This window comes from Gavia stellata, chromosome 21, assembly GCF_030936135.1.
Source record: "Gavia stellata isolate bGavSte3 chromosome 21, bGavSte3.hap2, whole genome shotgun sequence".
Lineage (NCBI taxonomy): Eukaryota > Metazoa > Chordata > Aves > Gaviiformes > Gaviidae > Gavia > Gavia stellata.
This window is the reverse complement of record NC_082614.1, coordinates 1661464-1687508: the sequence shown is the minus strand read 5'-3', so window position 1 is coordinate 1687508 and position 26045 is coordinate 1661464. Positions and strand designations below refer to the sequence as shown.

The 26045-nt window shown below is 45.7% G+C and overlaps 1 protein-coding gene across 1 annotated transcript in view; it reads left to right on the top strand.

The window, feature by feature from the left end:
- The window catches only part of MTMR3 (myotubularin related protein 3), a gene marked incomplete at its 5' end in the record, with an annotated part of 51180 nt that extends 27270 nt beyond the window's left edge, over positions 1 to 23910 (top strand). Inside the window, 12 exons of the mRNA XM_059827786.1 lie at positions 1835 to 2040; positions 2264 to 2395; positions 4406 to 4517; positions 5638 to 5833; positions 7467 to 7652; positions 9047 to 9217; positions 11361 to 11506; positions 12181 to 13600; positions 16074 to 16184; positions 16673 to 16761; positions 18294 to 18320; positions 20762 to 23910. Coding sequence (XP_059683769.1) covers positions 1835 to 2040; positions 2264 to 2395; positions 4406 to 4517; positions 5638 to 5833; positions 7467 to 7652; positions 9047 to 9217; positions 11361 to 11506; positions 12181 to 13600; positions 16074 to 16184; positions 16673 to 16761; positions 18294 to 18320; positions 20762 to 20933 — 2968 coding nt within the window. The remainder of the gene's footprint in view (positions 1 to 1834; positions 2041 to 2263; positions 2396 to 4405; positions 4518 to 5637; positions 5834 to 7466; positions 7653 to 9046; positions 9218 to 11360; positions 11507 to 12180; positions 13601 to 16073; positions 16185 to 16672; positions 16762 to 18293; positions 18321 to 20761) is intronic.
- Positions 23911 to 26045: the final 2135 nt, after the last annotated feature.

Genomic DNA, 26045 nt, shown 5'->3' with positions numbered 1-26045 from the left:
AAAGAGGCACCTTTGCTTAAAGGGACGTATATCTGCAGGTCGTTTAAATAGTGAAGTGCGTGGATAAGTGGTCGGATATTTCAGACGGGACACGAGGCAGGGAGTGGACATTTCTAGGTGTCCCATTCCTCAGCGTCATTCGCTCACTGTGTGGCCTGAGAGACGTTGGGTCTCTTCTCTGCTTTGGCCACCCCACCTTCAGCTCTTCATCCCCCCAGCCCGGCTTCCCTTCCTGCCCTGGCTGAGCCCCTCTGAATTCAGGGTACTGCTGGTGAAGGTCAAGGAGAACGTTGTTAATACCAGATGTAAACACTTAGCGAATGGGGAATTACATTTTTGTTGGCGGCCCTGGGATGTGCCAGCACGGAGGAGGCAGTAAGTGAAATTACAGTGATAATATGTTTCAGTGCTCTTTTTTATAATAGATTATAGGGGAAAGGTTTTAAATCTTTTTCAGAGTATGTTTGCAATGGTTGGATACGTTTTAATTATTTCAGATCTGTTCTTTATGTGTAGTACAAGAAGCTAGGTCAAATTTAAGAAGATAACTACTAACTTCAGACATTTAAAAAAAAAAATTGTTGGTTTTTTAAGGTCACTCCCCAGAAGAAGATAGCTATGTTCAAGTTAGATCATTCTTCAGTTATCTTCCTGACATATTTTTTTTATTGATAAGACTAATCTCTGTACTCCATTTGCCAGTCCTCTGAAGTTTTATTAGTATATAGAGTGCTTGCAGTTTATATCACATTTTGGAAAAAAAATATTCTGTTAATAAACAATATTGCCTTTTTCAGTGCTACTTAGGTGTCTGTAACAGAATTTACTTGCTTGTGGACTTTGTTATTGACCAGCCTGGCACCACGCTGGTGCTTCTGCGTACGAGTGACTGTTGCTCTTCGTCAGCTCCTTGGTGCTCTTCCGCTGGATCGGATTGGTGTTTGAGAGGCAGCAGATGAAACACTGCCCGAAGAGGGTCAGGAGGGATGGGGAAGACCCACACATAGAGGAGAAGCAGCTGAAAAGGGGATGGCAGAGCCGCTCCTTTCCAACAGGCGCTAATACCAAACTTCAGAATGAGTAAAGCTGCAGATGTTTAGCATCCTGAGATGCGAAAGGCTCTTTTCCTTTTAGCTAGTGGAACAATACCTAAAATACGCTGGCTTCTAGATACGGTTCTGCAGCGTTCAAGAACTGCCTCCTGTGATTCACGGGCGATGCCTAGAAATAGATACCATCGATGTGCAAGGGTGAGGTTTTGGGTTACCATTAGACATCGTCAGACAGAAGGCGTGCCAAATTCTGCCAGTGTTTCCTACCAAAATTGTAATATTCTTCAGATTTAATTAGTGGTATGTTTTGATTTAAAAGATCTCATCAAAAAGTGAATCTGGGGTTTTACTCCTGTCTTCTAGCTTTAAAATTAGCATGAGTTCAATTGAACTTTCCTATTTACTCTGATATTCCAGCAGTAGACCTGACCATCCAACAGGTATTGAATACCTCTTTAATGCCTCATCTGCTGTTCCAAAATGTTCCCCAGCTTTCACTGGCCAACAGGCAACAATATTGAGCAAGAAAATGCTTTGTTTTCTCTTACTGACCTCAGCTTTGGCTTTTACCTGTGTGGTCACAGTCAGCATTTTGAAGGGAAGCACGTGGAATACGTTGCCACTGAATCACAGGTTGAGGATAACTGCTGAACAATAGAGAGGTTCCCGGCAGGAATTAAACTACTGGAGTGCACCATTTAATTTTTCATGCCCTCTGTGTTTTTCATCCCGATTCTTCAAGTTACGCACCGCTGTTCTTTTTATGCCCTTTTTTTTTTCAGGCACCAGAGCAACGGAGCAGTTATTTCCCGCTGTGGACAGCCCGAGGTCAGTTGGTGGGGCTGGAGGAATGCAGACGATGAACACCTTGTCCAGTCTGTAGCCAAAGCCTGTGCCTCAGATTCGAGATCCAACAGTAACAGATTGATGAATGGAAATTGTTCCAGAGATTTCTCCAATGGAGGAGACCTCTCTGATGTGGAATTTGGTAAGTTTGTCACTGTTCCTTTTCTGCAAAGGGCAGAGCTTTATATAAAAGCTTAATCTCTTACATGTACTGTAACAGATTCAATCCTTTGTATTTAATCAGGCATTCTCCAGTTTCTGTATGTGCAATGCATATGCATCGAGGGACTTGAGCGAATCACTGTTGTAAACAATGTCAGAAGTATCCTTTTAATTACTCATCAGCTGCATATCCTCTTCCCCAGATTCCTCCATCTCTAATGCTTCAGGAGCAGAGAGTTTGGCAATACAGCCTCAGAAGCTTTTGATCTTAGACGCACGATCTTACGCAGCAGCTGTGGCGAACAGAGCCAAAGGTGGAGGCTGTGAGTGCCCAGGTAAGCCGTGTTTCTTCAGTTTTGTGTGAAGTTAATCAAAAGGATTTGCTCAAATATCACTCACTGGTACCCATCAGTAGTGCGTATTTAACAGACTGCGTGGATGCAAGTACTGTTCATCTCTATGAAAGTTCTGGATCACTGCAGCTATCACACAGCCCTTCAAAAGGACAGGTTTAGCTGTTAATTAAGTCTGTTTCTCCGAGCATAAAACCAGCTGGTAACAGTGTTCAGTAAATGCTGAACTGTGTGGAATATGCTGATTAGCTTTCCCCTGCTGAGTCAAATACATAAACCAGAGCGAGACAAAGGTGTCCAGTGTGCTAATGTCTAGAAAAAACCCTGAACAAACCTGTAGAAATCCACTAACTGTAGAGGATAATAATATTCTAGAATGGTTGTGCAGAAGACAACTTTTCAGCAATTTTTCTAAAGCTGAAACATTTCTCAGCTTTTGTATCGTAACCCAAAGCAACTGAAATCCTGATTCATCTTGCATTTGTCATACATTAGCAATTATCGCTTTCTGTGTTCTTTGGCACTTGTAAATTGTTGGTATTATAAACAAGATACTATTTTATGGTCACTATTGGATATGATTGGAGCCTGTTAAAATTCCAAGGGTGGACAGTCTAGAAAAAAATACCAGGCAGAAAAACTACAGATAAGATAACAAGAGCTATTTTGACCATAGATTTTTGTTCTGGTCTTTGCTGCAATAGCTGCATTTTGATATGCAGCCAGAAAAGATGAATTTTCCATTTAACACCTCAGAACTACTGAATAACTCATCATCAGAGAGTAAAATTTCAAAACAGAGTATACAAGAAGTTTAATTTTCTTCCTATATATTGGCTCTTGAATTCTTTGTAGAAACTTTCCAATCAGCTTGTCACCTTCCATAAATTTGACCTGCATTAAGTGCTTCCTTTTTTTCTGATCAGTTTTCTCCAGGTTTGCTTCGCTCTCTCTGTATTAAAATTTCAGTTAGGTTATGCTTTATTTATAACATAATTCAGTAAAAATACAAAAAAATGCTTAAATTGTCTGATATTGTCAGTCGCTTCTTGACTGGAGTTACGTAGTCCATCAGTAACAGGATGTTCTGGTTGGTGCAAAATTTTGTTGGGCTGTTAACAGTTAAGAAACCAAATTATATAAAACCTGCTCTTTTAAGAGTCTGCTGAACGTTCTTGTGCAAGCACTCAGTATCCCATATTCTGCATCCTGATTGATTTTTTTTCTCTTTTCTAGTGTAGAAAAGGTCATTTTAGCTATCATGTCGTCATTTTTTCTGCAGACAGAAGCGTCAGGACTAGGGAAATCTAGGAAAGACTATTGAATTAGTATTTTTCTGCATCTTCTTAGGTGCTCCCTCCGACTAGCGGACCCTGTCTGTTCAGATACCGCCTCCCGGTAGAGCAGACTTGCTCGAGTACATCCCATAGCAACATCTGAAGGCCGGCTCAGTCATTCTGACTATCTTCTGTTTTTCTGAGCTTTGAGTATTTCTCACACGTGTGATGCTTGTTCCTCATAACAGCAAAACTCAGAACAAAGCAGTGAATGAAGTAACCTTTCAGCCTTTTTGAGTGGTTAGGAAAAGGAATATATAACTTCAGTTTACCAAATTTAGGAACCATCCATAAATTATCAGTTAAATATTCTTTATGCTTTGCAGTCTCTTATGACGTTTCTCAGTCTTTTTAATAACCTCGAGCACGGCAATATCGCTATTCCCAGAGGTTTGTACTCTGCTTTTTGTAACGTGAAGTGAAACATTGAAAATAAATACACAAACACTTTGCTAACTCTTTCCTGTTTTGCTATGCTGTGTTGTAATGTCTGGAATACCTACCGAACTCCGAGTACTCCTTACAGAATATTCGTAAACAGATTATTTCATCTGCCCACAGCAGCAGTGGTTTGTTTTTATGAAAAAGCTTCTTTTGGAAATTAAACTTTGTGTAGTTTTTAGTTTCTTCCCTCTTTCTTGGTATTTCTCTACAGAATATTATCCAAACTGTGAAGTAGTGTTCATGGGGATGGCAAACATTCATTCTATCCGGAAGAGCTTTCAGTCGCTGCGTTTGCTCTGCACGCAAATGCCAGATCCCGGAAAGTAAGTGGATGTTTGGTGGTTTTTGCCTTTGTTTACGTGTTTCTGCAACTGCATTCTTTTGCTGCTGATTTGTAAACTGAAATTCAGTGTGGTGACTTTCCTGTGTAATAATGCTAAGCTATTTTTTTTTCATTTCCATGGAATTTGAGCTAGAGGAAGTCATTGGTTTATTACCATTGAAGTGAACCTAGAAAATGAGATCTGAGATTATAATGTAGCCTTGAGTATTGCTACTAGAATGTTACTACTTTCAGGTGGGCTTCTAAGTGCGAGCACTTAGGTTTACCTGCTACTCCTGGTTCTTTAATCTTTATAGCTTGGCTCTCCTTCAGAACATTCTAGTGGTGTTCCATGTACTTCACGCATTTATAGTGTCATTTCAGGAGACATATCGTAGCCCTCCGATGCTATGGGATAACTAGCCTCTAATGGCCCATCACCTCAGGAGCTTCTGAGGTTGGGTCTTCAGTAGGACGCTGTAGTTGCACCAGTCCCGTTTTCCCTACCGCTTTCCCGGTTTGAATTTGCTGCTAAGAGTTCTTTCATGGTTTCAGAGTAGATCCAGAAGGGCAACCCTTCCTAAACTGGAGAGGATAGAGATTCGTAAGATACCTACAGCCCACCTTGTAAAGCCTGGGAACAGTGGAGATATGGGAGATTTCGAAGGCGCCTCAGGTTCCACCCTTTCACTGAAGCACGGCGGTGTCAGGGGCGTATGGCAGAGTCCCAAGATACGCCAGTGGTACTGGGACTGCTGGGGAATCCGAATCCTCAGCTCAGAGGAAGGGAGACAGCAGAGGCTGCTGGAAGTAGTGATTACCAGTGGCGCTTAGGTTGTCCGTTGCTGGTGATGTGTTATGCTCTTGTCTGGGAAAATGTTATTTAAGCTTCTTGCAAGTCTTATGCGCAAAGCGCATACCAGAGACTGGCTGTTCCTCAGGCGGACTGCATGGCTTTGTTTCTTACAAATCTGGGAAAGTGTTAACGAGACGTACGTGAAAAACACTCGAGAATGACATTCACAGCTGATTAAAGTCGGAGCTTTGACTTGCGAAATTCAAAGATCCAAACCGAAAGCATTTTAAAAGAGCAAAAACTGTCTTCCCTTGTTTTCCTCTAGTTGGTTATCAGCTCTGGAAAGCACCAAATGGCTGCAGCACTTATCTGTGCTTCTGAAATCTGCGCTACTCGTCGTTCATGCCGTGGACCGAGACCAGCGACCAGTCTTGGTGCACTGCTCAGACGGCTGGGACCGAACCCCCCAGATAGTGGCGCTGGCCAAACTGCTGCTAGATCCATATTACAGGACCACAGAGGTTTGTAAGCCATCTGATAGTGCATGAGGTAGTTACCGCGTTTGGGTCCTTTTTTGAGGAAGTCTGTGTACAAATGATTGCAGTTTTTTCCCCACTAGAAAAAGCACTAAAGCTAGCAGGAGTTTACCAACAGTAGTCTGCAGATACAGTTACATATAGGTGTAAATATCGTCTGTAAGTCAAGAGCAGATTATATTTTTCCCCTTTGCCGTAGCTGCCCCGTCATGGTCTGTGCTTCCCCGTATTTAGTTTAGGAATATGTAGTGCAAAGTGCTACGTATTGCGGTTTCCGTTACACCGTTGCAGTTTCTCAGCCAGCTCTTGATACAAAGCCTTTCTCTTTTCTAGATTTCCCAAACTGCGTGTTTTTCCAGTTTCACATTTTTGTTGTCCTCTGTCATTTAGTTCTATTTCTCTTGGGTTTTTTAGCCTGAATTTTCTTTCCACCCATCACTTTTCAGCATTGTGTGATATGTGATGGCTGGATTCCATCTGCCAGCCCACATGCAAGATGCCTTTGTTGTCTAGAACAGAAGCATATGTCTGAACACTGTGCTATAAACTGCTGCTTAAAGCCTCGGACACATGAGGACCAGAAGTTTAAACTGTAGCAATGCCTTTTGGCTGAAATTGCGGAAACTTCTCGGATCCTTTTTCACGTGGGTTCTAGAAGTGGGCATCCATCAGGTCAAAGCATACTGCCCTGTCCTTGGCACAGAACCTCCTCCTGGGCCCTCCTGAGAGTGCTGTCATTCCTGTTCAAAGTTCTTCGGTACACACCCTTTGCCTTCCTTCTTGTCACCACCGCATCAGAGGAAACCCTGAACTGTAGCTGTCTATACAAGGATCAGAATGTGTAGGAAAATGAGTCTTTGGCATTGTGACATGTCAAGCTTTTCAGCTATCGGCTATTATTTTTGCTCTAATTGCAGCCATTGACTTAATAAGCACGCTCTACAATTTTTCTTTCCAGTAAGAATCAAAACCTTCCTAACCTGTGACGGGTTTTAGGTCCTGTAAGATGAGGTGTCGCATTCAGGTGCTCAGCTAAGCACTGTTTTGAAATGTTCTTTGCCCTTTTCATTTGCATAAGAAATCATGCAACTTGACCTTTAATCAACCTTGTGACTGTGCCACATTTGGTATACACACAGGCAAGCACTCTCTCTGAGCAGGGATGTCCTGTCCTGGATGAATTGTTTTCTTTTACGACAGACAGACCTGCCCATCATCTTCAAGGCAGAGCTTTAAGATTTCCTCTCCTGTCCAAATGTTGGTTGTTGTGATCCAGAGGGTTTTGATCAAGGTGGATTTCCTACTCGCCCCTGCCTGACCAAGACAGGTCTCATATCAGGATCTTCCATGCCAGTCACTGAGGACTTAACCTGCCTTATTCCTTTTCCTGTTCATGTAGGCTTGGGAATTCATATCTGTCCTAGTTTCATTGCGCAGCATTTCGGAACACAGAGGCGTTAGGTAAAGCAGTAAAGATAAGTAATGAGACCAGTGCTGAAGGGAGATGGGGAGTGAGTGAGGACACAGTAATAAGGTGATTCCCGTGAGTCTCAGCCTGCCTTAGAAAATTGAACCAGAGAAAAACAGGAACTTTTCATCTGTACTTTCATTTCTGCAGGGTTTCCAGGTGCTAGTGGAGACGGAGTGGCTGGATTTTGGCCACAAGTTTGCAGATCGCTGTGGCCATGGTGAGAATTCGGATGACCTAAATGAGCGCTGCCCAGTGTTTTTACAGTGGCTGGACTGCGTCCATCAGCTCCAGAGGCAGTTCCCTTGCTCTTTCGAGTTTAACGAAGCATTCCTTGTGAGTTGTGGCTTGAGAGATTGCTGTTTTACAGACTGCTTCTAAACCAGTACCCAGTACTAACATACTGTAGAGCCCCGAGGGGTTTCTGATTTTCCCATCTATCTGTGATACGCTGCAGCCTGATAAAGGAAGCGGGGAAAACTGCCCAGATACAGTAGACAAAAGTACTTTTATGCTTCCTGGGGCCCGAGGTCTGTTCACTCTTAAAACGGAAGCAGGACCCCTGAGGACTTCTTTTAAAGTTCAGACGAAAGAAGTAAATGATACAAATTTAATAGCCTCACCTAAGAGGTGTGGCAATAACTCTGGTATAATACATCCAAACGGCATGAAAAAAGTCGTAGTTACTGGCCATAAAGCTTCTCCCTACTTTGATCTTGTTTTGAGCTGAAGGCTCCTCCTCTAAAAACAACCTCCCCCTTACCTTTCCATTCAGTTTTTCTGCTGAAAACATATAGGATACACGAGGTGTGTTTATATTCTTTCGAAGTGGACAGCTCTCCTATTAGAAATTTGCCTAGGATGGTCAAAATCAGTTCTCGAGGCCGGAAAGCAGTCACTGACTGCAGGACTAGTAATCTGAAGAACAGAAGTTGTTATGAAGTGTCTGATCCGCTAAGAGATTTAAAGCACATTCCTGTGATTGTGGCTGACTTGAATTACCACTTGCCAGCTCAGCCATGTAACCGAGTATATGTACGCTCCCAGCTTAGCTCAGTTGTGAAATGAGATACGTAAGATTCTAGCTGGCTTCACGGCACACTGCTGATCTACAGGAGCTGTGGGTGAACATACCCTGAATATTCTGGCTTTTTTAGAGTAACCCCCTTAATTTATTAGAGTATTGAAGCACTTGCCTTCATTTAAACCTCTGAATAATCCCATGGAAGCCATTTATATGCTTAAAGTTAAGTTCATATTAAGCTATTTTGTCAGTCTGGGACCACAGCGTGGAATGACTAACGATCAGGATGTGCGTGCTGTGTGCACTTATACCGACGTACAGAAATTCACGCTTTTCCCCGCCATTCTTTGTCTTTCTGTGCTGCATTAATATTTTGTACCAGGTATCACGGTTCTCTTCTTTGCCTATCCTACAGGGCTGTGAGTTTGAATCAGCAAGACTTTTATACTTGATTATGAACAAATATTTTGTCTTTATTTTTTTTTTTAGTTATGATTTTAAAAGATTCCGCTATGCTTGAGTTCTTTTGCAATTAGTTTATAAGGAGGTATGCAAAAAATGCTCGGTGTATTTGTATATCAGTCTTTAGGAAGGGCGTATATTGCCCTGTGAAGGAAAGATTTGTGTCGTCTTAAGCCTGAATGTTGATTCTCATATTAAGCTGATGTCTTCTGCCATATGACAACATTTATTTTGGTCTCTGCAGGTCAAATTGGTGCAGCACACCTACTCTTGCCTCTTTGGTACATTCCTGTGCAACAATGCGAAAGAGAGAGGAGAAAAACACACTCAGGAACGGACCTGTTCTGTCTGGTCTTTGCTGCGGGCAGCAAACAAAGCCTTCAAAAACCTGCTCTACTCCTCCCAGTCAGAATCCGTATGTATCCTTCATTCCCTGCCACACGGGGAGAGTCCCTTTAGGGGCTCCCAGCTATACTGTTCTCAGAAGGGTGTACCTTAAGAAAATACCCAAGCCTGTAGCAGTGGGACATTATAATGGCTTAACTGTCACCATGAATACAGGGTAGAGATAGGCATTTCCAGAAAAGTGTGCTCAGCTCTCCTCATCGGTGTTTACCTTCAAACGCTCTGTTCAGTCTGACGTTTCAAGTCTTGCGTTAAGTTTGCTGATATTTGAGGAATGTCAAATGCAACCTCAGAAATTTCTCTGTGCTGGAAAGGCGTTTTCTGTAACTAAACATTTTGCTTTATTTTTTGTAACGGAAAACATTTCAATGTTTGACAAATAGACCTTTCTAGAGAACTAAGCCGTGTCAGCGGAGTGTCGTAAAATTGCATACAAACCGAGACAGTGTGTCTCTATTCATATTAAATCTAAACAGAAAAAATAACTCAGATTATTTAGTATATCTTTGTTTCTCCTGATACTTTCACATTTTCAGCTTGGCTCTTCCATAGTAATAGCTCACTGAAACTTCTGGGAGGGGACTTACAGTTACCTTTCTGTGTATTTGATAAAAGGGCGTGCAAGGCATTTAGGGATGCAGTATGGTGGACATGTGAACAAACAATCAATCATCCAATGTCATCATGATTAGGACAGCAAAGACTTTTATAAATATTTAAACCCTTTTTGTTTATAAATGTATCAGATACCATAAACCGAACTGTAAGGACTATGCAGTGTTTCTGCATATGATAGATGTGGCTTTTAATTGTTCCTTAGAGTAAAATTGAAACCTGGCTTAGTAGGAAAGAGTTTATCCCTACGTTTGTTATAAAAAGATTAATTTTCTATTCACATCAGCCCTCTATGGCTGTCTGTCTCCCCTGGACACCAGACGTGCAGCCTGCACTCAGACTGCCTGCGGATCCCATTTGTCATTGCGACCGGCAACATCAGAGAGAGCCCTTTAAGACTTTTCAACCTGACGTTGTCATCATAAGAGTGGACGTGATAGCTGAAAGCATGAGACATTGCAGATAAAAACGGCTTGTGAGGACTTTTAAAGCTATGGATGCATCTAAGTGTTCCCTGAAAAATGCCAGCAGGTTTGCCCGGGAGGAGCTTAGAGAGCGCTCTTAAAGCAGGCAGTGTGGACAGGTAGCCGCTCTGTCCTCGGGCTGCCCTTACGTGCTACATCCTGCAGTGTAGATGCAGTCTCGGTGACTTGGCCTCTGTTGTCAGTAAATACTACGCTGTGGTGTACTGAGCTAATTGGGATAATTTGTTTGTATGTGGGAGTTTTGGTCATTTCCTGTCCTGTATTCATCTTTTCGTGGTTTTACTTCAGTGTTTAAAAGGTGCCTCTGTGGTGTAGCCACATCTGTTATAAAACCATAGTCGTTGAAGAGCAGCATCCACCAAACCAAGCCACCCCACAGCCCTCCTTCTGCTCAGTGGCAGCGAAACCTGACTGTTTCTCTGCTGTTGCCTGCTTTTCCACAGGAAAGTTGCCTGGGAAACAGCGGAATTGATAGAGTGACCCGGGGTGTTTTTAAACTGAAACAGAACGCGTGTTCCACAGTCAAGGAATCCCTTTTAAGAGCAGGCTGCCTCTTCAGCAAAGTACTTCTGCATGTACTTAATTTTTAACATACGAGTGCTTCCATTAAAGGCAGGGTGAGCTTTGAATGGGAGCCTGTAGAAGGAGGTTATTAGTTCAGCTCTCGTATGGCATGGTATAATACCCAGTACAAGGAAATCTGCGCTGACAATAGGCCACTGAATTCTTCAGCAGTTGAAATCGCTCAGAAGCATTATTAAGGTGTAGATTCACCCAGAGCACATTGCAGTAATTCATTCATGAGAAGCTGAAAGCCAGCATTGTTATGCCTCAGCCTCCTTCTCTGAAAGAAAAGATAATTATATATCCAAGTGTAGCTGATTACAAATGCCATAGCTGCTCACTGGCCTTCAGCGTTACCCAGAGATGTAGCAAAGCCTCCCAGCTGCAAACCTGAACGATACACTACCGCAGTCAGATTTGAACACCTCTTGGCGGTCTGGGAGCGAGCAGTTGACCATTTCTGAAACGTTGTGTGTTCTCCCCTTTCAGGTGCTGTACCCAGTGTGCCATGTGCGTAATTTAATGCTCTGGAGTGCTGTTTACCTGCCGTGCTCTTCCCCCTCTACGCCCGCCGATGACACCTGTGCCCCGTACCCTGTTCCAGGCTCTAGCCCTGACGATCAGCCTCTGGGCAGGTGAGCCTAGAGCCCAGAAATCCCATCCTGTAAAGTAAGATCAACAGAGAATATTGTGGGATATAAAGAGGAGAATACTGGTGGTGGGAGGGAAGTATTTTTCACAGGCTTATTTGTGGGACTGTTTGACTGACCTACCCAAAAGCAGTCTGTCCTTGTTTCAGTTTTGAAAGCTGTTATGTTTCAGAGATGATAGCGTAACAGAGGGAGGATTAGCAAACAGAATTAAGCTCTGTGGGTATTGCATAGCCTTGCAGGATTCCTTATATCCTTGTGGGATATAAGCTTTCATTTGGTTGTCTTGAATTTGAGTTCTTCTTCTGTGTTGCATAACTCTTTCTTTGCTTTTTTTGTACAATGATTCTGAGCACATATTAATTAGGAGGTGTGACCAGACTGTAAGCATTTGTGCTTTGTGGTAAAGGGATTATTCTGGAAATGTTTGAAGTCTGATTGAACATATTTTCCTGATGGCAAACAAAGAAAGTACTGAAGCAGCTCTGTGCTACAGATGGTCAAAATGTGCTCCTAGATAATACTTCACAGAAGTTCATTAGTTAGCAGATTGTTACTGTCCTGATTGTGGGGGGAGATGTTAAACCATAGTGGCTAAGCATTAAAAAAAAAAAATAAAATCCCCTGACTTTGGATTCTGATTATTTGTACCTTTGTAGGTTACCAAAGACGAGATCATTTGACAATCTGACGACAGCCTGTGACAGCAGCGTGCCTACAACCAATCGACGTAGCAGCGACCCCAGCCTCAACGAAAAGTGGCAGGAGCACCGTCGGTCTCTGGAGCTGAGCAGCCTCGGTAACCCTGGAGATGATCCGTTCGATGGAGACAGCCTGAGTAAACAAGGCAGGGCTCTGGTTGGAGCAGAACTCTCTGTCGCAGCTGGTGTGGCAGAGGGACAGATGGAGAACATTTTGCAAGAGGCTACTAAAGATGATGTTGGTCTGGAGGAGCACTTAAGGGGTAGCCTAGAGACAGTAGGTAAAGGGGATGAGATTGCTCTGGACAGGGAGAAGAGAACTGAAAATCTACATGGGTATGTCAGCGACCTCTGTGAAAAGGCTGAGGTGGATAAAGGTATCGTAACGAACAATCCGGCATCCAACCCGCATCCAGTGTCACAGGGTGCTTCTGAGCTTAAAGGACAAGAGGATGAGCATGCTGATCTCAGTAACACTATCCAGAAGTTACCTCAGGTGAAAGGACTACAGACTGTTCCTTTGGAGGGCTCTGTCAATAGAGACACTCAAAAGCATACGGAGGAAGGCGGCATTAGCAAACTCGAGGGAGAAGCAGAGAGCCTGTACAATACAGCGCAGGCCAGCCTTCCGTTACCTCTGACAACCCCGCACGAGGCGAGAACATCCAACATTGAAAGCTCTACGGAAACCCTAACAGAGAACGAAGCAAAGCAAGAGCTCGTTCCTACGGGTCCTTGCCATAGACCTCACCTGATTGACAACAGTGCTGACGAACTTTCTCGAAGTATTGAAAATAGGCCAGAGGGGGAGAGCGTGCTAGAGCTTCAAAAACTGGGAACAAAAGTACATAGGACTTCTGGTAGCAGCAACACACACATCCCGATGCCTTCCCCTTGTGCCTTGCCTTTAGCTGAATGTAAAGATGAGATTGTGTGTAATGGAGAGCTGGCGCCCGAGAACAAGATGACGGAGAAGCCTGCGGGGTTTAGCGTCACCCAGAAATACCATGCGACAAACGGACACTGTGTGAACGGAGAGGACGGTCGGATCAAAGCCTCTCTCAGTCGGCAGGTCTCCACAGCTAGCTGTAGTTCTGCACAGTTTCACTTGAAGAACTTGCACCAAAAATGGATGTTTAGTCATCTGGGTAAGCAGCAGGCAGCCAGCAGCCCAGACCAACCTGCCAGAAGTCACCTGGACGATGACGGGATGCCTGTCTACACTGATGTTATCCAGCAGCGCCTGCGCCAGATAGAAACTGGCCATCAGCAAGAAGTGGAGACCTTGAAGAAGCAAGTGCAAGAGTTGAAGAGCCGGTTGGAGAGCCAGTTCCTGAATAGCTCCTTACGTCTCAATGGTGATTATGGAGACGAAGTGGTAAGTGAAACGGTAATTGGGCCACTGCTGGAAACAGTGGGCTGGTTAGTCACGTCCTGGATCTCACCATATTGTCAGCTCTCGGTTCATTCGTCAGGCAGTGATTTTTTTGGCCATACAGGCTTTTATAAAAACTCTCGAGGTCGTTCTGAAGAGGGCAAGCGACTGACTGTGTACACAGCAAATGGCAATTAACAGTGACTAGTACTTTCGCTGTGTTTCAGTTCAACCATAAACGTGGCAAAGTTTATTTCAAGAAGGGTGTTTCACAGCGTACTCGCACATGCCTGGACGTACTTAAACACCTTCATTGGCCCATTAAAAAAAAAAAACAAACATATTTGGCTTACTGTTGTTTTCATATACGGGCAAAGATATTTTTCTTAGTATGTGAATGTGTCATTTATTGGGACAGGAGCGTAGGACTGAGCTCTTGATGCTTTGCACGCTTGGGGTAAGGAGGATGCAGCAGCGCCTGCTCTGTCAGCTCAAACCCATGAAGTTCGAGCCATCCCCTTTTCAGGAGGCCGGCCTGCTCGAGGCTCATGAGCTGGAATAAATTAAGAGCTTTTGTGACAGCCATATGTCAATGAGGGTTTTGTCTCAGCAAATTAAGAATTTTAAGGGCGCTTTTAAACCGTTTGTGCTTTTACTTGGAAGTGTTTAAAGTCGTAAAAGTAGAGACTTAAGTTTGAGCTGTGATTCAAATACAGTACGCTAATTTCTGTAGCGATTAAATGATCTATGTAGTTGTGGGTGCAAAAGAAATGTTAAAATCAGTAATTAAGTAAGTGTGATTCCAAGTTCAAGATCTCAATAGCTAGCAAGTTTTCTGTATGTCTTGGGCGGGGTTTTACGTTGCTTCCCGCCACCTGTTTTTTACCTAATTTCGTCTCCTCTTTTGACTAATAAATAATAATAGAAAGTCAAAAGAAATACAGTCTCTGGCCTTATACTGTTGCTGGAATGTAGCACTGATTCAGAGAAGAAGCAGGAGTCCTCATCTGCAGAGGCCTTTGGGCACAGAGCAGTTCTGCAGATTGCTGCGAAACGTCGCTTTTCAAAGGCCCGGGATTTTTAGTTAAATCAAAGAAATGAAGAAGGGAGAGCTACTACGTGGGGAAGCAGGTAGGCGTGGGAGGAGGAGAGGGGCATGAAGGGGAAGGTGAGGAGACGTAGAATCCCTGAAACAGAGTTTGTGTCTTCCTGTGGGTTTGAACACCGGGCAGAGCATTGGCCTCCAGTTCCTGAGGTTGACGTAGCGCCCGTCAAAAATTTCCGTTTCCTACGTGTGCTGCGTAACGTGTTCTATATGCCTGCAGAATTGGGGGGGAAAAAAACCAAACACATTTGCAAGAGGTTTCCAACTTTTGTTTGTTTAATTTAATGTTTAGAAGTGGCAGAGGTGCTGGATAGTCCCAGGTACATTTGTGAAAAACACTCGGAGCCGCCTTGGCCGTTCGCATTGGAGATAGAGCGCTAAGGGCTCCTTTTGGGCACTCCTTTCAGCCCAGCGTCCTGTCGGTTGGTGTGGCTTCTGTCACAAAAGCTTGGATTCCTTGGAGAAAGTTGGTGATTTGGCTTAATTTATTATCCTCCCGTTTTTTAAGGGCCTTCACAAACTGCAGTTGTAGGGCTGGATGTGAGAGCGTGCTGTCCTCTAGAAAGTTCACCGTTTTTAAGAATCTGGTCTCTACCTTCTGTTTGTGCCTTAGCTTGGGAGTAAGAGGTTTTCTTCTGTAGCTCCAGAGGTGCCCGTTCTTCAGGCACAGAAAGACATTAACTCAAGATTTCTTGCTATTTTTAATGTATTTTAAGGGCTGGCTGAGTCTTAATTCAGTTAAAATACAACTCTACCTGGCTAGACTATATTAAGGAAGCATTATTCCCAAAAAACCCTGTATATGGACTATATATGGCTCCAATTCTGTGTGATTTGGCTTGTATTTTCCAGAATTTTTGCCAACAAAAGGATATATATATTACTAGTATTAGCTTTGAAAGTGAAGCAACCTCGGAAAGGAAATGCGACCATGACATTGGAGCCACAGCAGCTTTTTTGGTTAATCACCCAGAACTGTTTTGCCAGAACTCTGTGCCAACACAGCAGAAAACAGATTTAAAATCCAGTCTACCTTACATCATCCTGTCATCAGAGGGTCAAAAACTGACCTGTTGGGGGTTTTTTTGCTTGTCTTTTTTTTTTTTTTTTCTCTTGCAATTCCCCCCTGCACAAACCGCTTCACCGTGTGGCATTTATAGTCCCACTGAAAAAGGTGCTCTTGCCTCCGCTGCCACGTGTGCCCTGTAGGTAGGTGACCGGTTGTGACATTCGCCCTTCCAGCGCAGACACAGCCTGCTCTTTCTTAACAGGAGGTACCCTTTTCGCTCCTCCCCACGACTGTCCGGTTTTTATTTGTATGGAAGTAGGAATATGGGGAGGTTCTGTTCAGCTGTGTTTGTTTGCCAACAGACTTCTATACCCGACTCGGAAAGCAATCTGGATCAGAACTGCTTGTCTCGCTGCAGCACAGAGATTTTCTCTGAAGCCAGCTGGGAACAGGTGGATAAACAGGACACAGAGGTACAGACTAAATCCCTGAAAATCGCTCATTCTTCCGGTAGGATGGGATATTCATAATTCAAATTATCCTACAGCCTTTGGTCATGTGCCACTTCTTGTGAACTATTTTCCTTGCATTTCGCTTGTCTCTCATACTTTAAATATCAGTACCTGTGCCTATGAGCCCTCTGCTCTCCGAAGGGATGGTTAGCGAAGGGAGCCTTGGTGAATATTCTTGCCTGGATACTTTTAAAGCACAGAAAAAACCCAAGGAATTGGACTTAACACTTAATTTCTGTTTGTCTGAGGGGAGTTTAGTGTATGTGTTCTCAAGCGGAAGGTTTCTGTCGTCCGTCTTCGATCGATGCAAACACTGAATTTGCGCTCTTGAACTAGAACAAGCACTTCCCTCGTGTTGCTTTGCTTTGAATTTGTGGGCGCAAATGAGATGGGTTTGTTTCTAATTAATTGTCCTCTCCTTGATAAATTTGTCTTTCGATTTCTCCCAGGTGACACGATGGCTTCCAGACCACCTCGCTGCACACTGCTACGGCTGTGACAGTACGTTCTGGCTTGCCAGTAGGAAGCACCACTGCAGGTAACCTGTGCGTCGACAGCGGGTAGAAGGGAGGGAGGCACGGTCACGGCTTCAGTTGTTCCCTCTCCCGTTAAACCGGGAAAGGGCTTTCTTCTGACACGCGGTTCCTTTCTCAAGGACGAATGTCAGACTAAGAGTTTTAGAGTAGGGCTGTGCACGCTCCTGAAGGAACGGAGCGCTTTGGAAGAACAGAACAGTTTCTCCTCTTCAGTTCCAGTTTGTGCAGAGTATATATTTTAAAAATCAGAAATGCTGTCTGCTCCACCCCAGCCTAAACAGATCCCGCCTTTTTTCCTCAAACTGGATTTGGAGGCAGCTGGCTGATCAGCTCTTTAAGAGGGTGTAAATAATAAAAAAACCCGGTTTGTTGTCTTTGCATTCAGTAATTCAATACCGCAACTATCTTCTTCCCATTACTGGTTGTAAACCTGCTCCTTTCCTTCTCTAACCATTCTTCTCTCTTCTTAAAATCGCTCTTGTAAGAGAATCTGAAAAGAACACCTCTGTGAAAGAAAAGTTTTCTGGATTATTCTTTGCCAGACATACTGCCAGCAGAGGCTACAGCAGATGATGCAGGCAGCAGGGGCTTAATGAAGACCAGGTGGCAGAGACCTTTTGATGAGCTCATACTCTAGTTAAAGACAGAGAATCTCAGATTTCTAAGTTCTATTTCAAATAAATCCCTATTCCTGATCTCTGGACATGAGGAAACGGTTACAAGAACCATCATTTAAACAAATGGCAGTTAATCACATTTTGATGCTTCATTGCTTTTTGAAGTCGTAGAGAATTACAACCATCTTTCTCGGTTTGTGTCCGTTTTGTATTTTGCTCCATTTAGTCGTCTTGTAAAGATAAACAAACCCAGGGAAGAATGAGTAGACTTTAAACAGCTTTGATTTTTTTTTTTCACGTCCACCGTGTTTGTGCAAATTTGTATGTCTTAAGGCTTCAGATGAAAAATACAATTACTAAGCATACAGTTGTACACATCTGAAGGGGTTTATGAGAGTTAAAATGGTGTTTTCCTTTGTCCTTCTCCTAGCGGTATCTGTTGTGAGCGTACCCGTTCTGGGCTGACTCACGTTTGGCATCTACATTTCCCTGTCCTAGGCCTGGGCTCTGGAGAACTCCGAGCGCGTGCATACACACTGGACACCCCCAGCACCGTGAGGAGTTAAATTGCCTCAGGGTTTCGAGTTTGGTTGCAAATTTCCCTTTAGTGTCTTTGTTTCTTCAGCTTTCAAATGTCTCACCTGGGTTGACCAGGCTGTCCGCGTGAGCTCTGGCTGTTCATGCTGGAGACCAACCGGGAACGGCAACCAACGAGAAAACCGAGGATTTCCACAGTATACGTTTTCAAAAAGCTGGTGATCGGTGGCAGTCTGCTCAGCACCTTACCTGAGAGTGCAGATGAGTTGGAACCCATACGCTGTAAGGCCTTGAGCAGGATAAAAATACCAGCTTCCTTCACTGCCACTCTTCGCTTCTTTTGCTCGTTCCCCTCTGAGCTCTTTCTCCCCTCCTTGCAGGGACATTGAACGTGTTGATCAGATCTGGTGAGCATTTACAACAGCCTCTGTCTGGTGTCTGTCTGCCTTTTCTTGGTGACTTCTCCAAACTAACTCGGCCTATTCCCCCTCTTTGTTTTTCACTTGCCTTAGAAATCACTAGAAATAAGTTGTGGGTGCCTAGCACAATGTTTGCTGTTCAGATCCGTACAAACAGGCCACTTTTTTTCACGGAAAGGCATTTAGGACGTGGCTTTTGGTAGCTTAAACTGGGATGTGGATCACACTAACACTCACCATCAGTAAATCGTGTGTTTGAGTAACAGAGAATGCTTCGCTTCTAACTGAGAAGAGACTGTCCTCCAAGTTTAGCCATACGCAATTTTATTTTCTCTTTTTGCCTTGTTTTTGGGAGAGGTCCACATGTTCCCAAACAATTCCATTATCTCTGTGTGGCGTGTTGACAAAAACCTGCCACTTACTTTAGAAGGACTGAAAATACTGTGGCAGTAACAGGTAATGCAAAGCTGGTGGAGGGTTAGCATCACCAAAAACATGGACAAACATCCACGATTTAATAAGAGGAGGAGGTGTCGGTAGCGTGATTTTAAGTCCCCATTCCCAAAGGAGCGTGTTCGCTTTTCCAGCAGGTTTTTTAACATCACTTTTTAATCTCTCAAGCGAAGCAGAGGACCACCGGGATAGAAAGAATGAGTTGTTCAGAGCTTTCTGAAGCTTGGGGGAGAACAGTTGCAGAACACTATTATCTATCACAGAAGGATAAACCAACAAAAAACCACAAGCATATGTTAGGAAGCTGGTGAGCTACAACAAACAGGTATTTGTTTTAATACCTCGGGTTCTTTTTTGACCCCATCCGTCAACAGCGAGCTGCTGCTGGATAATCGTTCCTTCAGCAGCAGAGGTGTGGGTTGTCGGAACTGCTTTTCTGCAGGATGTTTCTGTATTCACACCTCACGGGACTGGTTTTACTCCTCCCGGTTTTCTGGTAGTAATTTCTGACAGGGTCCTTCAGAGGACTTCAAAACCACTGCAGAAGGGCTAGCCGTTGCCAGCCGCCTAGTGCCGGGGTTGCAGCTTTGAGACCAGGAGCTGCTGTGCGGAGCTGAGAAAATTAGCCCACTGAAGTGAGAAATAGGATTTCTCTGCTGACTCTTTCCCCATCAGCGACCAGCGTCTGGAAATCTTGTCTCTTGGCAAGGAAGGATTAATCAAAGCTGCTGGGTGTAGGCAGAACGTCAGTCTCTTGGCAGCAGCAAATCTTTTCTAGCACGAAACAATAACGGCACAAAATCCTGATGCCAAAGAGTTAATGAAAAGGGCGTCAGGCGTGGAGGTACACTTGCAAAATTCATGTCCCTGGAGTGCTGTTCTGAACTCCTTATAAGAATTGATGAGTTTGGAGGACCGGGCACTGCAGTGCTCACCAGGCTGGCTTGAGCAGCAGCAGGTTTTGAGGGGGGCTGCGAGAAGAGAAGGTAATTCTCTTCAAGATTTAAATTTTATCCCTGCCTCCTGTGAGGTGCATGCGCCAGCGTGCCCCCGCCAGCTGACATCTGACAAGAATGCGTATGAGACTGCTCACCCTGCCGCAGCGTTGCTGCCCTTTCTGAGCATGAAATACCTGGCTGCCCGTCCCGTGGCTTTGCATGATCCTTGTTGACTCGGTTTACTTTACGCAGAAGTGTGGCACTGCCGGCAACGCCGCACAAGGGACTGCGCTGTTGGGGCAATGGGAGGATTGCGTCAACTGAAACTGGGTTTAATTTTTTTCATCTGTCCCGTGCTTAAACTTTCCAGCAGCGCACTTGAAAGGAACAGAAGAAAATGTCTCTGTGCTGGTACTTTACCAGCACACGCTTTTAGAAGAATAAAGGAGCAGAGACTCATACCTCCTCCCAGGACTGCAGTATCCAGTCTGTCTCTAACACAGAGCTGGCTCAGTGAAGTGAGCAGGGGCCAGAACACCACATTCCCCACATCCTTGCGGAGGAAGGCCCCTTGTTTGCTCTCCCTTAGCCCCTCTCTCAGCCGCGTGCCCCAAGGTAGCAGTGACAATGATGAGCAGCACCATGTCCGAGCTCCGCTGCAAGCCGTGGGAGAGAGCTTACCCCTGTTTCCTGGAGGGGGGAGTTCCCTCCAGTTTGACACGAGACAGTGTTGTACAGAAGAGCCGTCGCTGTAGAGACGCGTAATGAGCTGTAATTCTGTACTGCGGTTTGCTTTGTGCTCCTGTCTGGTGTCCCATTCCCTAAAAGCTCCGCTTCAGCTTTAGAAGCGAGTAGCACAAGGTGCAGATGTTGGACGGTTGTCTTTGCACGCGTCCTGGTACTTAGGGAGGAGCAACTGCAGTCTCCAGGGCTGACCCCGTCACAGCGCAGTGAATAGTGTAATATTAGAACTCGGGTAACTTTGTCAAACTGCTTCTAATCTTGTCTTTTCCATTTCTCCTCTGTTCCTGACTCAAGGAATTGTGGAAACGTGTTCTGCTCCAGTTGCTGTAACCAGAAGGTGCCTGTTCCCAGTCAGCAGCTCTTTGAACCCAGCAGAGTCTGCAAATCGTGCTACAGCAGCTTGCACCCCAGCAGTTCCAGCCTTGATCTCGAACTGGATAAACCCATCACTGCCACGTCGAATTAAAGCCCCGGCCTCGAAGCTGCGGGGGAGCAGCCGTGCCCGCTCTTCCCCAACAGCCACGCAGATTCTCGGTGGGCTGAGGCTGGGAGGATGCGGGAGCCGTGCGCTTTGGAGGTTGGGGCGTGGAACGCTGCTCGGTGGGACAGACCTCGAGGACGTACTGCTGGATTGTGGGATTCTCCTTTTCCAGCTATTCCCCCTTTCCTTTCTGTCCTATCTGTGTGTATGTGTCTACGCGCGTGTGTGTGTGTGTATATATAATAATATAAATATGTTTGTTTGCTGGAAGATTGTGGAAGCGGGAAGGGAACCAGATTTCCCTTTTGTATTTAACTGCCCCACTGCTGAACTGTTGCAGACAGACGATTTTGTGGAGGGAAGGAGAAGAGGGGAATCAGTCCAGCCAGTGTGCGAAGTGTGAATACCTGTAGCGTCAGCGCTAGTGCTTTCAATCACTCCTGTTACTTCCAAACAAGAAACTGCTGTTTGGGAACCTGTTGCTGCTAGAAGAAATAGGAATCTCTTTCCCAAGAGAGCACTCTCCCTCTCTGTTTTTAGAGCGGGCTTAGTTATCCTCGCTGCGTGAAGGGGGAATCAATCATGGATTTCCATACTCGGCGGCTCCGTGCTTGCACACACGGTCGACGTGTTCCGTTGCCATCAGCCCTGCCGCTGCGGCTCCGAGGGGAAACACCTGGACAGCGCTGGCTAAGGGAAGCGCGTGCTTGTTTGCCAGAGGTGAGAAGGGGATCGAACAGGCTGCCGAGCTGGGATGGATGGGTTTTACACTGGCGCCTCTCGCTGAAGTTCTGTAAATGCAATTCATTATTTAAAACCGAGTGGGGAAAGTAGACGACCTTCGACTTCTTGCCCCGTCGTAGGATGGTTTACTCGATGCGAAGCTACTTTTGGAGCAGCGCACTTGTCATGGTTCATCCAAACGGGCCGTCGTGCTGTTGTTTGGACTCGCACTTTAATGAGACTATCGGAACCAACGAAAGAGCGGCTGTGACGCGCTGGTGTTTTCGCTGGGTCGGGCCATGAGGAGTGCACTGGTGCTTGTAATGCTCCTGGGATGTCTCCTCCTTTTTCAGTCTGTATTCAGTATACTCCAGATAGGAAAAGCCTGCCTGAGGATTACATAAAAAACCTAAAGTACATCCTGGATTCCCCCTCTTCCTTCTGTCCCAATCTGAGTCGCTTTTAAAGTCACCTCATGAAAGTGTGAATCTCTCGAATATATGTTTTTAAATGAGTGTTAGGTACTCCTCCCCTTTTCCTTTTGATAGAGCCTGCGTAGTGCAATTCGGCAAGGAGGAAATGTAGATCCTGCTTCACAATGCATCGCCTAGACAAAGTTACAACTTCTCTTGTGACGTTCTCAAGAACAAAAAATCCTGCTGGAGTATTTGAGAGTTTCAGATACAAAAAGCCCAAAATCTAAGAGACCTTGGGAAAGGGGTGCTTCCCTTCCCTGGAATGTCAGAATCGCATAATCCAAAGCGAGTATCACACAGAGAAAACCATCTCAGACTATTTGTTAGGTCCGATGGGGGAATGTCAAGGTATCTTAATTTTGACTTTGAACTTCCCACACCCTTTGCAAGGATCGTTACACCGCTGCGGTGTAAGCTGAAGGTTCACAAGACAGAAACGAATGTCCAGGAGGTTGGTTTAACACGGCAGCCTGCGTCCTTATGGGAAGGGGGTCTGGTACCGAAGCATCTCGGGATCTCCCCTGGAACGGGCTTCGAAACGTTTTCCAAACCATTGGGAGGGAAGAGCGAAGAGATGGGTTCTCCAGTCGAGTTGTGTCTAGAAGTATTTGTTCCTAAACCAGTGCAGGAATATCTGGAGTAGAACTGTAGGCATTGCTGTTCCGTGTAAAGCCGAGACAGCGGGAGCAGGAGGAGGATCATACAGGGCTCCCGTCTCTGGCTCTTCCGCGGAGGGGGCGGTTAGAGGTTTGGCTGTCGGGGCCGCGGTGTAGTTCTGCACACTAACGCTGTGTGGGTTTGTGGTGCAAAGAGAGAGTCAAAAATAGGTCTAAGATTCTGCAGTTCCTGATGACAGGTGCCAAGAGGTTACGATACGGGTTTTTGGGGTCTGCGATGTACAGTGTGAATAAATGCTTGCAGCTCTTAGTCTTTTTTTGATCGATGAAGCACTTTTTTATTAGTATTATTTTTCTTTGTATGTAAAGGAGGAACCAGTATCTCTCCATAGCTGTATATATAACCCTTCTCTCCTAAAGAGAGTAAAGTGCTCCTATATTTTTCATTTTTGTCAAAGCGAGAAGTAAATACTTTAGAATTGTTAAATATATAAATAAAAGTGAATAAAGTTTAGACTTTTGCATGGGAGCATTTGCTAACACACTTTCTAATTTTTTATTTTTCTTTCCTGTCCTTCGTAGGGGATATATTTGAGGTTCAGCAGAAACACCAAGGCCTTTGAAAAAGGAGGCTGCCGCAGGCCTCCTCTCGCTTTCTTTTCCACTGTGTGTCTTTGCGAGGAACAACAAACTGTTGCTCCTAAACTTAGAAGAAAAACCGTTACGCTTGGTTTTCCTGGTGCAAGAGTCCCAGGGAGGGGGAAAAGACACGAACCCCGTGCAGCGCCAGGTACTGTCAGTACAATCGGCACGGTTTTCCGAGGCCGGAGAGCTCTGTAAGGGTCTCCTCTTCCTCGGTACCTCGGTTTTCTTTTTCCCCCTTAACCGACCATCGTATTTCAAAGCGTTGATCCGATGAGGTTAGCCCGAATGTAGGAGCGGCCCAGGCCGCCAGGGAATTCACCCTGCCTTCGGTGACGTTTGGAAGAGGAAGCTCGACGCCTCCCTTCCCCTGCAGCGAGCCAGCGCCGGCACTCGCCGCAGCGGCAGCGTGGTGGGGAGGTCAGAGCTCGGTTCTCATTGCACACTTTCTGCCTTATTCTCAATGCTGGATGGTGGAGCCGTGGCTCTTTGGGAACAAACCAAACTCACTCAGGTTTAATATCTTTTAATCTCTTCCCAGAAGGTGGAAAACTCAACTGCTGTTTGTCCTGGAAAAGTCTCCTGCACAAGGGTTTGATTATTCTCATTTTCCTAGGACTGCTTGCTCATTTCAGCCGCTTGGCTGCACGCACTCCCGTCACGTACGCTCACGCTCCCTCAGTTATTTCTTTTCTTACATATTTGAAGTCGAGAGAGAGGATTTGCCCTGAATTCTCAGGGGGACTGAAGAGCTCCTTGAGCAACTGTGAGTTATTTTGGGACAGGCCTGTTCTAATCACAAGGCGTTGTGCACAATCGCTTTACAATCTCGTGGTATTTATTTAATCAAATAAAACTGCAGATTCGGGGCAGAGCCGTGATCACAGCTGGTGGTAGTGTATCTACAGCTTCAAGAATAAAAACGAAAAGCGTTTATGTTTTGCACTATTAAGAACATGCAAAGGAACAGGAGGTTTTCAATTACACACCAGAATTTGATTTTTATATAGCTCCTTTCGTACTCGAGTTACTTCTAAGTGCTTTTTCAGTAACTCATTACTCTGTCGCGCGGTGGCTGTAGATGTTATGTGCGCACCGGCACTCCCAGCCCTGGACGCTGCACTGGTGGGATGTTCTCTGCTTCGGAAGCGCTGAGCGAAACCTCGTGGGTCTCCTCTGCCTCTGTCGGAAGGAGTTAGAGAACTTCTTACCTTCCAGGTAGCGTGAAGCCGTGGTTGTGCAGAAGGGCTTCGCGTCGGGGGCATCAGCAGCCTGGCAGTTCTGCTGGAGGAGCACACAGCTGACGCTGCGTAGGAGCTCATTTCCCGGTGATCGATTCTTCCTAACGAACGTCCTTTCCTCTTTTCTTTTGTTACAGCTCTCAAACAGCACGAGAGCCTGAAAGGAGAGCGGTGCTACTATCTCAATATGCAGCTTTAGCGCTGTCTTACGTGCTGTAAAATAATCTCCTTATGCAAAGGCGATTCGTACGGCTTATCGGGAGTCTCGCAAATAGTATTAGTGGCTGAGGAACAAGACGATCTTTGAGAACTGAAGGCCCCTCTCGTCCCCCGGTAGGACGGCAGCCAGCCCAGCCTCTCCTCGCCGGTGGAGGCGGCACAAGTGCGGTGTGGTGGCACCGGCGGCGTTCAGCAGCAGTGATCTCGCAGGCTGGGCAGCAGTTAGTTGATCACAGCTTAACCGTAGGGGTGAGGTGTGGTGGCAACAGCATGTGGGGTGGAAAACCAAAGGCTCTTTGGTGGTGAGGGGGAAGGAGGTGTCGGGAACTGCTCCACTACCCGGGAAGGGCTGTCGGTGTGGGACGGAGCCCGCACGGGGAGAGGTTTTGAGCTGTTAGGAGGCTGCAAAGGGCAATAGGCACGTGCAGGCAAGCTGAGCGGAGACAGCTCGTTTAGCAGACGGGGGTGTGCAGGCATTTTATGGGCAGCCTCTCATTGTCCCACTAACATCCTGAGTTACTCAGCGTGAGGTTTTGAGAGTCAGTCAGGAGACGGCGTTTTGCTGGGCTGTGCTGGAGGGAGATGCTCAGGCCGTGCTGAGGGAAGGCCAGCTCTCTGCCGTTTGCTCAGGTGCGGGATCCCGATCAGGTTTCACGTAGTCCTTAGAGCTGCTAGACTCCATCGCTCCGAACCGCCTCGCGAGTTCCGTGCAGTTCCCTTTCTTGGTTAAACAGCAAAAGCAGCGATTGAGGCTCTTTTTTGAGTTGCGAGGAAGGCGAGTGACGCAGCCTCTGCCCATGCAGCGCCCGCCCAGTGATGCAGTCTGCGCTGCCAGGCGCTGCGCTTGCTCCCGGGGGTTTTTCCTCTACAGGACGGGCCGGCGATTCTCCTGGGGCGGCTCAGCGCCTTCGCAGGCGGACGCGCTGCCGGAGAGCGGGACAGGGCTGAGGCGGCAGCCCCAACCCAGCCCAGGCAGCGAGAAGTGTCTCTTTGAACAGTTCAGCTCCGTGGTTTGTTGAAGAGGGAATCCACCAGCACTAGGGCAAGGATGCAGAAAGAGAAACGTAACCTTTTAATCCCGCCACGTCTGTGCACGCGTTTGCCTGTCTTGCTGTCCCTACGCCACGTGGACGTGCCATTTCCTGGGCAGAGGAATAACAAGTTCCCATCCCTTCATTT